The 16175-nt window shown below is 44.2% G+C and overlaps 1 protein-coding gene and 1 long non-coding RNA gene across 2 annotated transcripts in view; one reads left to right on the top strand and one right to left on the bottom strand.

Annotated features, from left to right (window-relative positions):
* The window catches only part of INTU (inturned planar cell polarity protein), a 69124-nt gene that overhangs the window by 16921 nt on the left and 36028 nt on the right, over window positions 1-16175 (bottom strand). Inside the window, exons 7-11 of the mRNA XM_027854607.1 lie at window positions 12685-12762; window positions 11391-11574; window positions 8232-8285; window positions 5455-5517; window positions 2518-2739 (exon numbers count right to left, since the gene is read on the bottom strand). Of these exons, the coding sequence (XP_027710408.1) occupies window positions 2518-2739; window positions 5455-5517; window positions 8232-8285; window positions 11391-11574; window positions 12685-12762 (601 nt within the window). The remainder of the gene's footprint in view (window positions 1-2517; window positions 2740-5454; window positions 5518-8231; window positions 8286-11390; window positions 11575-12684; window positions 12763-16175) is intronic.
* LOC114037643 lies at window positions 7471-9423 on the top strand. Its single transcript, XR_003568473.1, has 3 exons — window positions 7471-7818; window positions 8235-8357; window positions 8728-9423. It is a non-coding gene; the product is annotated as an uncharacterized LOC114037643 (long non-coding RNA).

Raw genomic sequence — 16175 nt, 5'->3', positions numbered from 1 at the left:
ACTCTCTGCTCTGCCCTCTGGGGCTAAGCAAATCAAGGCCGATCTCTCTTCACATGTCAGTCTTTTGGATACTTGAGGACAGCTGTCCTCCCATCTGCCCTGAGTCTTTCCTTTTCTAGCCCAAATGCCCTTACTTCCTTCAAATGCTCCTTCTCCTTTCCCCCTCCTAGCTGGCCTCCTCTGGACGCTCTTCAGAGGTTATGAATGAATGAATTTATTAAGACTTAATACGTACAAAGCACTGTCCCTGAAAAGTAGACAGTCCCTGCTTCCAAGGAATTCCATTTTAATGGCAGAGACCACACATATAGGAAGTTATTAAACCATGGTACCAAGGACAAGGCTCCAGAAGAGGCCTGACCGAAGGGTCGTCACCTCCCACTTCTGGCAGACGTGGCCCTCTTACTACAGCCTGAGCCTGCAAGGTGAGCCCACCCTCTGCTAAAACCCCTAGCTTTCTGGCCACACCGCTCTCTGGCCCTGTCTCTGGTGCTGAACTTGAAGCTGATTTTTTTGTATACAAGTGAAGACTTTGCATGTGTCCCTACTGAATTTCCTTGTATCAGGTCTAGTACTTAGCAAATTAGCACAGGGCATAGCACATCGAAGGCACTTAATAAATGCTTAATGATTGACGGATCGATTCTGCCCAGAGCTCCACCCCAGGAGTGTCAAACTCAAAAAGAAATGGGGGGCCATCACCACATACACGAGGATCCTTGCTGGCTGCATACTGACTTAGCAAACCACATGAATTGATAGATTTCTTTTTTAGGAATACGTCGACACATTAAAATCGGAGAGGGCCTATGCCTGGAAGTGTTACGGGCCACACATTTGGCCCCTCTGCTGTAACCTGCCGAGGTCAGCTTGGACCCTGACTTTGTCCTCCAGCACGTTAGCCAGACCCCTCCTGGTTGGTTCACCTGCAAACTGGGCAAGGGAAGATCGATGGCTTTATTCAAGTCACTGATGAAAACATCGAGACCCACTGGCGACCTCCTGCCACGTGGACATTCGGCCGTTAACGATGAAGACTCCTTGAATATAGCTCTCCAGCTCATGTCCCCTCCACCTTCTCCAGAAGAACAGGAGCAGCTACTTGGCCAAAGCAAACGCCAGGCTCCCTCTCTCCAGCCCTCCTCATCTACCACTTCAGTAATCCTGCCAAAGAAGGATCCCATCCCATCAATCACCTCACCTCTTTAACAAGCCACTCCAGACACTTCCCAGGAACAGAAGGCAAGCTCACTGGCCTCCAGTTTTCTGACTCTATCTTCTTCCCCTTTTCTGCACATCAAGATAACACAGACACTTCTAATCCTGCAATAACCAGTTTTCCACCAGATTTCAAACATCCAGCCTTAGTCAATGAATCTGCCAATACTCTTAATACCTAAGACAGAGATCATCTGTGCCTATTTATCTCCAGAACCAAATACAAAGTCCTTTTGGGGTAGTTAGAGGTTTTTCTACAATCCGGCCCCTTCCTATCTTTCCAATCTAATGGTGCCATTATTATTAATTATTATTATTATCACTTCACATGGCTGAGCTAAGGCTATAGCTCCCTGAACTTGCTTTCCCTGAACTGGCTAGTTCACTTTGCTGAATATAACAGGCCCCTGGCTATAAAAGTATCCTGTTCCTGTGAATAATAATCACTTTTCTTCCCTTTCCCTTCTAGACCACTGAGTACCTTAGGTTCCTACCAGAAAACAGTTCCAACCCAACCCTGCCCTGACAGTGCTGCTGGTCACCCAGCAAGACAACAGCCGTTAACGACGAAGCCCGTGGCTCAGGACCCAAAGAGCTGGGTTCACATCCTGGCTCTGCAATTCACCGCCTGTGTGACCTTGAGAAAGTCCCGTGGCTCTGGGCTTTCCTTATTGGTGAAAGGAGGAGGGCAGACCAGATGAGTCTAAGGTCTGTGATCATCCCAGGACCTCTGAGGCCAGGGGTTCATCTCTTTGGCAGCCTGGTGAAGGCCTGTGGACCCTTTCTCAGACTCGTGTTTTAGAAAAATAATTGAAGAAAATGCTAAATTTCAATCAGAAGGCAGTGAAAATCAACATGTAATTTCTTTTCCTAATCAAATTTACAGGGCCCAGGTGAAGAATCTGTGCTCCAGTCACTTGGGAACTCCACACAAATCTATCCACAACTCTCAACCCCTTTGACCACTCTCTGAATTTCTTACTTTCAGCGGCAGCGCCCCTTTTTCCACTCTCCCGCTCCCCCCCTTGCCACACCTGTCTCTATTACCCAAACAGAAAACAGAACCGGGAATAGCCAGGGGAAAACTCCTAAAGGAAACTGGAAGTATCTGCTCCTCAATTTCACCAGGGTTCCCTAATATTCAAAGGAAGGAGTGCAGCCACCATGCTTTTCAATCCTAGGCCTTTGGTTTGATGAATATTCTACATTTCCCTTTTTGCTTAAAAATCTGTTCAGAAGGTTAGACACGGGGAGGGGCCAAGGGAGGTGAGTCTAAGAATGACCGGAGACATAACTTACCAAACCAACGATTAATAAAAAATATCTTCCCTCGGGCTCCCGAAAGACTTGGGCATCTGGTTCAGAAGTGGGCCGAAGGGGGTGCCGGCGGAACACTTCTCTCCATATGACCAGGTGACCGATCCTTTGCTCTGAGACTAACGGGGGCAGGCAATAATGCCGGCAATACATGGCGATGTCAATCAGGTCATCCTTGGGCAAGTGACTGCAAACCAAATAGCCCTTGAAAGGGAAGGAAGCACAGGGGAAGTCACCTCAAACCATGTCCCTGGAGCCGCTGCTCCTGAGGCCATGGGGGCAAAGCTCAATCCCCGTTGTTAGATCTGAGCCCCTGGAGGACTCACGGCTCATGCTGAATGCCTCGCACGGCGGGGCGTTCGTGCCCACGTGAACAGAGCCCGGCCACTGCCCTCAAGGAGCTCTGGGTGCATGAGGGGAGATGAGGCCCCGCGTACGATGACGAGGATGAACACACACAAAGCGCTATAGGAAGGATGACTTCCGGCTTGGCGGGGGGGGGGGGGGGGGGGGAACATCTGCGCTGTGCTGCAGGTAGAGTTGGGGGAGAAGGATTATAGGTGAAGGAACCATGGTGTTTTGGGGAAAAGCAATGATTCCGTTGTGGCTGGAATGGAGGAAGATCACAGGAGACACATTTGGATAGGGAGTTGGTGGCCAAATTGGGGAGGGCATGAATGCCTGCTAAGGATTTCAGGTTTCATTTGGTAGGAAATAGTGCAGTAGATAGAGCACCAGGCCTGGAGTCAGGAGGACCTGAGTTCAAATCTGACCTCAGACACTTAAGAGCTGTGACCCTCAGCAAGTCACTTAAACCTGTTTGCCTCAGTTTCCTCATATGTAAAATGAGCAGGGAAGGAAAACCACGCCGGTGTCTTTGCCAAGAAAACCCCAAATGGGGTCATGGAGGGTCGGATACGATGAACAATGACTGAAGAACAACAAAAAGGAGTTGGCAGCCTTTGAAGGCTTCGGAGTAGGGAGTAACACAATCGGAGCTGTGCTTTAGGAAGCTGATTCTGCCGATGGTGTGCAGGATGGATTGGAGGGGGAAAGGTGACTGGGAGAGCAGTCGGGGGGCTGTGCCAAAGTCTAGGTGAAGGGCCCAGCCCTGGGCCCCAGCACTGGGAATGGAAAGAGGAGGATGGATGCTAGGAAGGTGGAAATGATCGTATCTGGGAACGGAAGAAGGAAAAAAAATGACCCGGAGATTTTGGGGCTACGAGAAGGGGAGGAGGAGTGATGGAGGGGGAGGATGCCATTAACAGATATTAAAAAAAAAAAGAACTTCACATTTCATTTATAACATAAATAAATGGGGGCCAGCGTGGCAAAGTAGACAGAACGCTGGGGCTGCCTCGAACACTACCCAGCTGTGTGCCTGTCAGAGAGACAGACTTCATGTTCCATTCAGAACAGGAACCATCAAGGGAACCTTTTATTTATTCATCATGAGCAGGATGTGGGGAGAGTTCTAAGCATGGCATCCTAAGGACATAGGAGACCAACAGCTCCGAGGCAATCAGACGTCTCTAGGGAGAAGTCCTGGGCCGGACACCTACATAAAGTAACTTGGTGGAGTGGGAGCAAGTTGTCTCAAAGCTTCTTAGGCTATTTTTTGGGGGATAGCTCCCCTGCCTGTGCCATCTCCTTCCTGTGACCTGAAAGTCAGCAGAGCTTTGGGATCTTCGGGCAGGCAGCTGCAGCCCCTCCCTCCCTGCCGCACAAAGCTTGGGGAGGTTGGAGGCTTGTTTAATCTCGCTTCCGACGGTGACTCAGGCCGCATCATTTAACCTTCTCCAACCTCAGACCCCTCATGTGCAAGATGGGACCAGTAATATCTGTACCCTTACCTCACCGGGTTGCTGTTTGGTTCAGGACCTTAAAGGGAGATGTAAATGCTGGCTACTATGATTGTTAATGCTACGTTAAAAAGGTATGTTATGTCTCTGGAATTAAACACAAGGTCAGGTACATGCCTGAAGGCCCCCACCTGGTGGGCTTTAGCAGAGAATTAAAAAAAGCCAACTCACACTTGTATATTGTCTTGTGATTCAGGAAGTACAGGTAGGTAGCACACCACTCTACAGATGAGGAAACTGAGGCTCAGAGGGACAGAGTAGATTGCCTATAATCACACAACTACTAAGTGTGGGAGGCTCTCTGGACCAAAAGATTACTTCCTTATTCTGGCTAAAACCAAGATGCCTCTAGGAAAACAGATTACTAGGAAAATCTAACAAAGTTACAAACTAAATATACCTGATTTGTTGTTCAGTCAGTTCTGACTCTTTGTGAGCCCATTTGGGGTTTTCTTGGCAAAGATACTGGAGTGGTTTGCTATTTTCTTCTCCAGCTCATTTGACAGATGAGGAAACTGAGGCAAAGAGGGTTAAGTGGCTTGCTCAGGATCACACAGCTAGTAAGTGTCTGAGGCTGATTTTGAACTCACTTCCTGAGCTCTGTGCACTGTGCCATTAAATATATATTAACTATAACTTAATTTGCTTTATTTAGAATATCACTATTTTATTTTGACTTAATAAATTTTTTTCAATTTTAAAACAAAATTATGAGCAATAGCAGTATATCCTATCACACTGGAGGATTCAAGTTCGAGGCATACTTTTGCACAAAAGAGAAATGTTGCACGCACTCAGCTCTTTCAAATCACGGGCTTTCCCCTCCTCGACTTATTTCTAATTTTTTAAAATAAGAAAAAATACAAACTATTCATTAATGTTTATATGTGTATAGTTACAAATACTTTGTTTTATTGAAATTGCACCTACATTACATAAAAAAGATAAAATAATTTACCAATATGGCAAATTCTGGAAAAGTTACTTTAGGCTAGTCTTAGATAAATATATGACATAGGTACAAACATTTCAGGTTTTAATCCAGCAGTTTTCTCACCTTGTAAAATAGAGAACATCCCAATATTGTGTACAAGCGCCTCATGTCGTAGTAATCTTCAGACTGAAAACAAGACAACACACCATTACAGTCGATTTAAAATTCCTAGAGTTTCTTTGTCCCTTCCTGGGTCTTACACTGATGCCTCAGTGTGGTGCAGAGACAGCTCTGGTCTCAATAAGGCTACCCTGGGCTTAGCACACAGTAGGCACTTAATGTTTATTGACACTGGAGGGGGAGCAGAGGAAGTGGGTGGAAGGTGTAATCCAGGGCTGGAGTTTAGCGAGGGATGCATAATAATAAGACAAGTGGCTGTGGGATTTGAGATTATAGGACAGTTTAAGAGGTGAACTGAGTAGCTATAGGGAAGATGGAAGGGTGGAGAGACTGAGGACGGCCACAATAAGGGAGAGGAATAATTCAGAAGGAGGGAGGCCTGGAGAGACAGGATGACAGGAGGGTAAGGCCTGACAGATGAATGTCAGCGGGATCCACGGCACAGCCATCCCCTGTACATGGATGAATGTGGAAAGGAGGAACAGGACATGGGATCTGAGAAGCCTGAGGAACTGGGAGGCCAGGGGGTGTGAGGAGACATCAACATGATCAGTGAAGCCCTGGTGAGGGTAGGAGATGGGGATGAGGGCAAGACAATAAGCCAGATGCTGAACCCCCTGAGAAAGCAGGGAATGACCCCATCTGACCTAGAGGCCTTGTCCTTCTCCAAGGCACCTAACAGGTTCTAATTTAGACTGACTTGATTTTTGCACAAAGCTTCTCCTCTCTATCGGCGTCTTAGTGCCGTGAAGGAGATTCGTGCTTTATTTATCTGCGGCCCTCAAACGCTCAGCACCCTCTATTTATTTCACAGATCTCTGTAGGGAACACTTGGTGAGGACGCTGTCTCCACCAAAGCAGTCTTAGAATCTCAGCAAGCTGCCTGGGAACAGAGGGGACAGATGATGGAGGTAAGAAGTGGGATCTGAGCCCTGCTCCTGCTGACTCCCAGGCCAGTTTTCTACCTACTCTCTCCTTCTGCCCTGCTGCCTTTTATCCAGATTGTTTGTGGTTGCTGAGTCGATTAGTCATGTCTGACTGTCCATGACCCTGTTTGGGGTTTTCTTGGCAAAGGTACTGGAGTGGTTTGCCATTCCCTTCTCCAGCTCATTTTACAGGTGGGGAAACTGAGGCAAACAAGGTGAAGTGACTCGTCCAGGGTCACACAGCTAGTGTCTGAGACTGTATTTGAATTTAGGTTCTCCTAATTTGAGAATTAAATTAAAATTGAGAATTTGAATTTAGGTTCTCCTAATTCCAGGCCCAGTGCTCTAACCACTGTGCCACCTACACTAACAACTTAATCAATGTGAGAGAGAAAGGGGAGGGTCCCTTTGTTATATAGCTATTTAAGAAAGCCAACTTAAAATTGTGGTGGTGCCTTGATGTTCACATCAGGCTGAACTGTCCCATGAGGTGCCCACCCGACTGCCCCAGAGCTCATCTGTGGGGCTGCAGAGAGAGGGCTGTTTTGGAGACAGAGGACCTGGGTTCAAATCCTGCCTCAGTCACTTATGAGATGTGTGACCCTGGGCAAGTCACTCAACCTCACTGGGGCTCATTTTCCTCAGTTGTAAAATGGAAATAAGAGGATGATCTCCCTACCTCGCAGGGCTGTTGTGAGGCTCCACTTCGGAGTGCTACATAACTGTTAGCCAGGACAAGAAAATTCCTTATGGATTAACCCTGAAGAGCTCCCATTCTCCTGGCATTCCTCAGCAGATCTGCCTCGCCAGCCTTCGTGCCCCAGCAAGCAGGCTGAGGGCTTGGGCTCTGGGCCTGAAGGGAGCCGCCCTCCTGCCCCTGCTGCAGGGACTGCACCGGCGCTCCCCAAAACCTGCCCATCCCCTCGAAGGCAAGGCGTCAGACCCTGACTCTGTCTAGGCCTGCCCGGAGGAGGAAGGCATCAAACGTTTCAAAGCCAGTCTTCAAAATGGGAAAAAAAATCTTTGGAGCACATTTCTGTTAGAAAAGTCTAATTTCTAAACCAGAGAACCCAAATCTTAGGAAAAGAGCCATTCTCCAATTGATAAATGGCTAAGGGATAGGACAGAGTGCCGGGCCCGCAGTCAGGCCTCATCGTCCTTTCTCTGAATGTGACAGAGAGGATAGTGTGGCTTCAGAGAAACTGGGGAGACTTGTGTGAACTGATACAGAGGGAACTAAGCAGAACCGGGACAACAACTTACACGGCAACAACAGTCTTGTAAAGACAAACAACCCTGAAAGACTTCAGATTAATGCGGGGACCAGCCATGACTCCAGGGGATTCAAGGTGAAACACGAATCCCACTTCTTAGCAGAGAGGTGAGGGAATCAGGGTACACACACGCGTGTAAATATGACCATGTATACACATATACATACACACATGTTAAGTATGACCATGTATGCACACACACGTAAGTATGGCCATGTAGGCATATATACATACACATATATGTAAATATGACCATGTATGCATATATACATACATACACATATACAAGATCCAGTCAATGTGGAAATTTATTTTGCTTGAAAATATACATATTTATATATACAAATATATACATATCTTTGTTATAAGGGCTTTGTTTTTCTTTCTTTTTTAGGGGGGATGGGGAAGGGGAGGGAGAAAAGGTGGGTTTTCATTAATTGGAAAAAATATAATAAAAATTTAAAAATCCCATCAAATCAGTCATCAGCATTAAGCTGCACCTAAAACTTTCTTCTCTCACCAGTTCTGCAAAGTCTGCCGCCTCCAGATCACTTAATGCCATGTCGATTTCCATCTAAGAAAAGAACACAACACAAACAGAATCCAAAATTATGAGGAATACATTCACCGGCAAATTGCTGAGGAGGTAGGTAATCTCTATGTACTAATCAGAATGAATTGGTATTTCTCCATTGATTCTCTGTTACTTGTTAAGAAACACTACGCCCTTTTTCTTTTTGCAATTACAAAACAATTACTGGGAAGTCTTTAAAATACAGGCTCCATCAATAAAACACTAATTAAGAGAAGTAGGTTTCAACCTGTACTCAATGCAAAGCAGTGTAACTTGCTCATGGAGCAATTCTATTGCTCCTGGAGTTCTAAATAAACCGATTTTTTAAACGTTTAAACAATGTTCTTAAGAGCAAACAACCATTCAATCTGACTGTCCTCAAAGTACAACAACTTTAAAACTTTCCACGTAGTTGTCCATAGTTTAGATTTTTTTTTTTTAGGTAAAATACCAACGTTCTTCTTGCTGGTCCCTTCAGCACGGCATTTTGTACAAAAACCATGCTGATCTGACTGCCTGAATGGATAAAGAAGAGAATGAAGCCCCCCTGGCATCTGGCACAGGACAATTATCCAACTGAACCATTGGGAACTCTGCCGTCATGGAGGATTTTGGTTTTGTTGCTATAGAATGTCCCAGAGTGTCTGACTCCCTCTCAGAGGTAGCCAAACTGTAAGGAGAGTTCAAAGCAGTTTTATTTTTGCTACATAAATTTAAACTGGCCGGGAGGCTGGGGCTGAGGTTGGTTGACAAATGTGCTGCTCATTGGGAGGCAACATTTTTTTATAAAAAGCCAAGACATTTCCTACAGGGCTGGGGGAAACACAATGCTGGCCGAGATGAAAGAACCTTCTGGAACATTAGTCAGGCCTCTTAACGTGTCCATACTCATTGATGACCCATCTTTTTCACCATCTAACACAGACTCTGTAGTTTCGTGTGTGTGTGTGTGTGTGTGTGTGTGTGTGTGTGTGTGTGTGTTTTGTGAAGGAGATTCCCAGTTTCAGACACTGGCCAGTGGGTGTGCTGCCCCCACAACTTAAATATGACACTTAATGCCCCAGTATTTCTCTAGTTGGCCCCAATACCCTTTAAGAAAAAAATGTAATGTTATTGTTTCTTCTCTTACCTACTCCAGTGTATTCCAAGAAAAATAAAAATCAAAGTAAAACCTCTAAATGATTTGTGAAAAGTGCCCATGTCTTCCTCATCCTGTGAGAGTTAACAGGTCTAAAGGTCAGACCCCAGGTTATCCGGGGCCAGATAGCACATGAACACAAGCATCTATCCAGAACTGCTCTTTTTAAATAGAGATACAGAGCCAGCACACCCCTGCTACCTTGGACACAGCCAGAGGGAGAAGACATAAAAGGTGTTGTAGGACTGTTGTGTAAAATTAAACAAATGACTAAAAATCAGGGGCAGGTACGTTCGTGTCCTTCAGCTTTTAACTTCCTCGTGGGGAATTTCAGAACATCCTGTCAGGAATAAATAAGAGTCACTCTTTAAAAAAAGAAATTGCTATACTTGCTTATTCCTCCCCATTTTGTACTCCAACAATCCATCAAACAATTGAAGACTTTGCCATGTGCCACCTTTATTGTTTGCCACAGGATCAATTCAATCCAATAAACATTTATTAAGCATCTACGTATGATGTGCCAGGCACTGTGCTGATCGCTAGTGATACAATTTGTGAAAAGATCTATCTTCCAGCTGGAAGGGATCTTAGAAGCCATCGGGTCCCACCTCTTCATCTTAGAGATGGGGAAACTGGGGCTCACTGGGGTCATACAGATTGTAAGGGTCCGAGGCCTCCTTGAGTCCATCTATTGCCCCACCTAGCTACCACTTTTTTTTCTGATGCATCTTGCCTCCCTCACCAGACCTGGAAGCTTCTAAAAGGCAAGGCTTGTTCCTTACATTTCAGTCCCCCTTGGCTTCTGATAGAGTGACAAACATATGGCATAGTCGGTAATTTTTGCTACAGCCAGATCTAACAGGGATAAAAGAGCCTAGGTGTCTTGGAGGTGTGAGTTCCATGATAAAGCAAGACATGCGGTTGAACTTAAGGTATTCCCAATGTGTGGCCCTGTTGATACATGGCCCTCAAAGTATGAAAAGTTACGTCCCCTTGTAGGGAAAGACCACTAAAAGGTATAAAGATGGAATGCTGAAATGAATTTGTTAAATTTAAGAAAGTCTGTAAGCTTGGCACTGAGTGGCCCTACTTGTAGAGGGTAAATAAGTATTGACTCAAACAAATGAGGCTGCAGTCTATGAAGAGCGGAAATGAGCTCTGAGTTTTAGGGTGGGGACTTGGGGTTGTGGATGGTGACTGTCTTCAGGAGGGGTGGACTTTGGGACGATGTGACAGGACTAAGGTGAGCGGGCCTCCTGTTATCAGGAGTCCTACAGCATTCTGGTCATCTGGGGATGGAAAAACAGGGTGCAAGGCACACAAGGTGTCTATCGCTTAGATGGACACTACAAAACGAACCCCTTCAAAAGAAAGGCCATTAACAAACCCCATTGATTAGAACAGGATGGCAAAGGCTTGCATTGAACATCTTAAACTAAATAAAATATGTCCTGTTTCATTTCCTTCTTCTTCTTGGCTAAGTTTGTACTTTAAGTAAAGACCTTCCTCTTCAGGCCATCTTCCTGTCCTATTTAAGCTTAATCTAACAGCACAATACGTCATAAAACCCCAAACTCCTGGGTGCTTTGCTCCCCCATAATGTATTCTGCATGAACAGAAATATTACCTCATTTTAAAAAGTCATTTTAGTTTTAAAAAGTGACAATCTAGAATGATAAAACCAGAGTTAGTTTCTCTTTATAACTGTCTTTCTTCAACAGATGTCTCTTTTATTCATTTATTCTTTTTCCCTGATGGAATGTCAGCTTCTTTCGAGAAAGGATGGCTTCTTTCCTTGAACTAATATCCCCAGCTCTCAGCTCAGCGTCCAGCACAGAGAAGGTACTTAAGAAATGCTCCCTGGCTGACTGACTGACCTCACCTCCAAACCCATAACCGACTGAGGAGAGAAGATGGACTTGTGAAGAAAGCCATTCTTGCCTATTTGGGGAGCCCGGGGTTACCTGGGTTTCTTGAGGAAGTGTGAGCCATTGAACGCCGGGGAGAGTGTCGACAAACAGTGAGCTGGAGGCATCATAGGGCTGAGGGCTGGTCCTGGAGTAAAGCTTTTCAGGCTGAATCGCTCTTTGGAAGAACAAGTTGAAAAAATGATCCAACCGAGCGGTGTTTTCCACCTCGCAGAACGCGCTGCAGAAATGTGAATGTGAAGTCAGAACAACATCATCACTACATGACACTGAAATCATCAGCTGTAATCTCGTTTGAATTTCCTCTACAATACACACATGGCCTTTGGTCTTTCCTGAGCGGTGGTGATGGAACACATGCGCTCTCCACCATCCCCTTTGTAAAAGGCCAGTATAAAATTCTGTTGGAAGGAGGCTCACATTATGAAGGCTACAATGATGTCATAGTCAAAGGATGTAGACACAGGGGTTGGAAATGTCTTTCTTTTGTATTCATGGGTCTAAAAATGCATGACGCTGAAAAGCAGGGGGGAGGGAAGGAATAAGCATTTATTAAATGCCTATTATGTACCAGGCATTGGGCTAAGTGCTTTACAATTATGATCTCATTGATCTTTGCAATAACACTGCAAGGTAGGTGTTGTTATTATCCCCATTACAGGTGAGGAGACTGGGGCAAACAGAGGTGAAGTGACTTGTCCCAAGTCACTCAGCTAGTAAGCATCTGAGGCTGAATTTGAACACAGGACTTCCTGATTCCAGTGGTCTCTCCACTAACAAACACACCAGCTGCCTCACTACATAGAGGACCTTTTCCTCTTTCTTTGATTTCTTTGGGTGTGTAGTGGTATCCCAGGGTCAAAGCGCAAGGGCAGTCTAGTAACCTGGGGACTATGAACTTAAAAAAAAATTTCTGATAACTATATTTCAACATAATCAGTTTCCTTTGTAATCCTATTTTATTTTGTGCTTTTAGAAACAATATTCCAAGACGAGGTCCACAAGCTTCACTGGACTGCCAAAGGGGCCCATGACCCCAAAAAGATCCCTGCTCTAGGGCAAAGGAAAATTTTTAAACTTCTTTTTTTCTTTCTTTTTAGAAATGAAGAATAAAAGTGAGACTTTTTTCTCCCAGGTTAGTGAAGGTGAATATTGATAATCATAACAATTTTGGCATGAGGGGTGGGAGCAGAAATGATTCAAGGAAGGATCAGTAAGACTGGTAATATAATTCCAGTGTTATCTCCAATATACCCTGTTGCCTCTCAAGGCATAGAGTAATTTGGTAAAAATGTCACAAAATTAATTATTTGACACATATGATATTTACCTATTTAAAGAACCATACATAAACTTTAAGATTTGGGCAACATCTTCTATCATATTCCTTAGTTGAGGAAGGGGAACTCTAGAAAAGAAAACAGTATCTATTAATTCACAACCACATTGGTAAAATAGCAAAATGTTGACATAAAAAGGAGGCAAAATTGATTTAAATTTTAGATAACAGACACACATAGTTTTATCTAATGCTAGGTAGTGTTGCTATAGATGGTGCCTCTGTTTTAAATTTTATTTTAATACTGTTTTAGTAAGTAATGTTTTATTGTTGTTTGTCCTTCGTTCTTGAAGAGGACCATGACATCAGAAAGATGATGCCATGACTTGCAAATGAACTGGATTTAAGTGAGGGAGGGCTGTGCAAGGTACCAGCCTCACTTTATCCTCTGGAGCCATCTGGGTCCAGTAGCAAGATATAGATAAGGACGACTGGAGATGGCCCCCAGCGTCTTATTACCCAATTCCAGGATAAATAAGCATTTTGGGTTCTTGTATGGTAGTTGGGCCAGAAATCAAGTCCTAGTGTCACTGGGATAGGCATGGAGAAGGATGGCAAAGGAAGCCCAGAACTAATGTAGGATCCATGTGTACTAGGTCTCATCTGACCTCACATCTGTGACGGAATGGGGGAACCCCTAAAGAGAAGCCCCTCCCTCCCCACCAGGTTCTTAATCAGCAGCTGGCTGACTAGGATTTGCTATAGGTTTCAGCCTTGGGGTGGGAGTAAAGGGCATGTATAATGTCCTTCTGGATGGTCCAAGCTAGTAAATCTGGGGTTGAGTGGACAGGAGGACCGTAAGATGGAGACATCATTTAGTGATAAAGATTGTTTATCTATTTGGCTAGAGCAGGAGCTGGCAAACTATGATGCTTGGGCCAAAATGGGTCCTGTTTTTGGATAGCCACGAAACTAAGAATGTTTTTTTACATAAAAAAGTTTTTGTTGGAACACAGCTGTGTAAACACAGTTCCTGTATTCTCCATGGCTACTTTCGTGCCGCAATGGTGACACAGACCATGGTGTTGCTTCCATCACTTTCCACAACTGCCCATGCACTACAAATTGCAGTGAGGCAATTATAAACTCAACAGCATTTTGAATGCCATACCATATCTGACATTTTATTTTATTTTTTTTTTACTACCAGTGCATACCCCTCATGTCAAAACAAGAGGAGGAAAAAAAAACTTTCATTACAATTTTTTGAGCTCTGGACTGAGAGCTTTTCTGAATGAGAAGTACCACCCTCAACCACTACTATCCAACAATAAATGGATTTGGAAACTAGCTTTTGCTGCAGATATGATGTTTCTTAATGAATTCAACCCAAAATTACAAGGCAAACCATGCTTACATGTAAAACATACTGTGGCAAAGTCAATTCAATGACAACTAACACTATTCAATTATAAGTAATGTCAAGCTGCTTTATACACCTCCTGTGTTGTCAAATATTTAAACTGGAAGCGAGACCTTTATTCCCAAACAAATTTATAGTGCATCTATTTTCTGAGCTCAAACTACAGTTCCAGCAGCATTTTTTCAGAACTCAATGCAAATGCAAAAGAAATGTCCATATTTCAAAATTCTTTTATTTAACTGTGCAGTTGGGGGACTTTTACATAAAGAAAATACAAGAAAAGAATCTGATAGAATTTTCTAAATTCCTTTTCTAAGTGATGAATACACTCAATTAAAATCACATGCTTTGGGACATAAGATTTCGGCAGTACCTATCTATAAGAAAAGTCATTTTCAAAGATGAAATACATAAAATCTTATTATAGATCAGAAGGGACATTTGCAATCCATTTTGATGATAGGGAACACTAACTTTGAACCCCAATCAAAATGTCACCAAGAAAAGAATTTCACTCTTCTCACAAATAGACCTGTATTAAAAATGCACTCAATTATAATATTTTAATTTTACCAGCAAAAAAAATTGTGAAAATTTCCTCCCTTGTTATGTAAGTAACTATCTAACATAATAAATTTTGCCTCTTGGCCCACGAAGCCTAAAATATTTACTATCTGGCCACTTCCAGAAAAAGTTCTTGACCCTGGGATAAAATTTCTGTGGTGCTATGTTGCCAAGACAGGGCACAGGGAGCATGAAACGCTCCAGTATTCCCTTCCTCTGTTTGCAGGACCCATTCTTGGAGTCTGGTTTTCTGGCTGATCCATCCCACACTTCCTTCCCCATGCCCCTCTTCCCTTTCCCACAGGTTTATGCCTAATTTTTTCTTTCAGCCCCTTCGGTTCCTGGGGGAGCAGGATCTTTATGTGCCTAAGCTGGAGGACCACTCCCTTTTGCTCTTTCCTGTGGTTATTTGCATTTGGCATGACTGTGAGCTCCATTAGGGCAGGTCCATGTCTGATGTAATCTTAGCATCTCCCCCAGGACCCTGCCCAGATCTCTGCACAAAGCCTCTGCTTAATCAGTGTGGGCTGCAGCCGACTGACCACCAACTTGGCTTTTGCTTAGTACACAGAGACCTCAAGGATCCTCAACCCTCCTTCTCTAAGATCTGCTCTCACTACATTTCCTTCCTCTAGAATCTACTTTATCTCTTCTCTTTTTGCCTTTGGTTCTTCTCAGTGGGTTCTTTACCCCAGTCCATTCACTCTGGAGCAACTCTTTCTGGGTTTCATTCAGTTCTCTCTGAACCCACAATCTCACTAAAAAGCACTTTGCGCTTTCACAGTTTCACCAGCCAGAACCTACCAGGGAAGGCCAGGAGGTGAGAAGAGCTGTGTTCACTACCCCAGCCTTCTGCCCTTATCCAGGGTGCTGAACTACCCCCACTGCTTGGATGACGTGGGAGTTCTGGGGAGATGGAGGTCCACCAGGCCTGCCAGGTACCTTTCCTCTATTCCCTCTAGAACCCTCAGCACCATCGTCTGACCAGCTAACGCAACCTCAGCACCCCAGGGCCTTGCCATCCACCCTGAAGTCAAACCCGTAGGACATCTAGATCTTTCCATCTGCCCAGAAGCTGAACTTTCTGTTACATGTTGCATTTTCAAATTAGAGTGTAAGCTCCTGGAAAGCAGGGGCTGTCTTGATTTATCTATTTGTATCTCCAGCACTTGGTACAGTGCTTGACATAAAGTAAATGTTTAATATATGTTTTCCTTTCGTTTAGTCATTTCATTCATTCATTCATTTCCCCGTAATGCCAAAGAGGCTACCATACTCTTCTGAAGAGGTCACCATATCCTCTTTATCCTTTGAAGATGCTAAAGGTCAATATAACACAATATGTATTATGCACTTCACTCCTAAATACAGAAGAGAATTTAAAGAGGAAAGAATTGGGGGAGAATGCACAGTGGAATTAGAACTTGTTGAGATGTTGAATTCACATAACAAATAATGCCTGACAAAAGTATTAGCAGGGATCCTGACTGCTGCTGGGTAAATCTCTGAAATGCGGTTATCTTTGAAGGAGCAAATCTTGACAGGTTTAATAACT

This window comes from Vombatus ursinus, unplaced genomic scaffold (assembly GCF_900497805.2).
Source record: "Vombatus ursinus unplaced genomic scaffold, bare-nosed wombat genome assembly UNPS02010461.1, whole genome shotgun sequence".
Taxonomy (NCBI): Eukaryota; Metazoa; Chordata; class Mammalia; order Diprotodontia; family Vombatidae; genus Vombatus; species Vombatus ursinus.
Note: the sequence above shows the minus strand (reverse complement) of the source record. Positions and strands in the feature narration are given on the sequence as shown.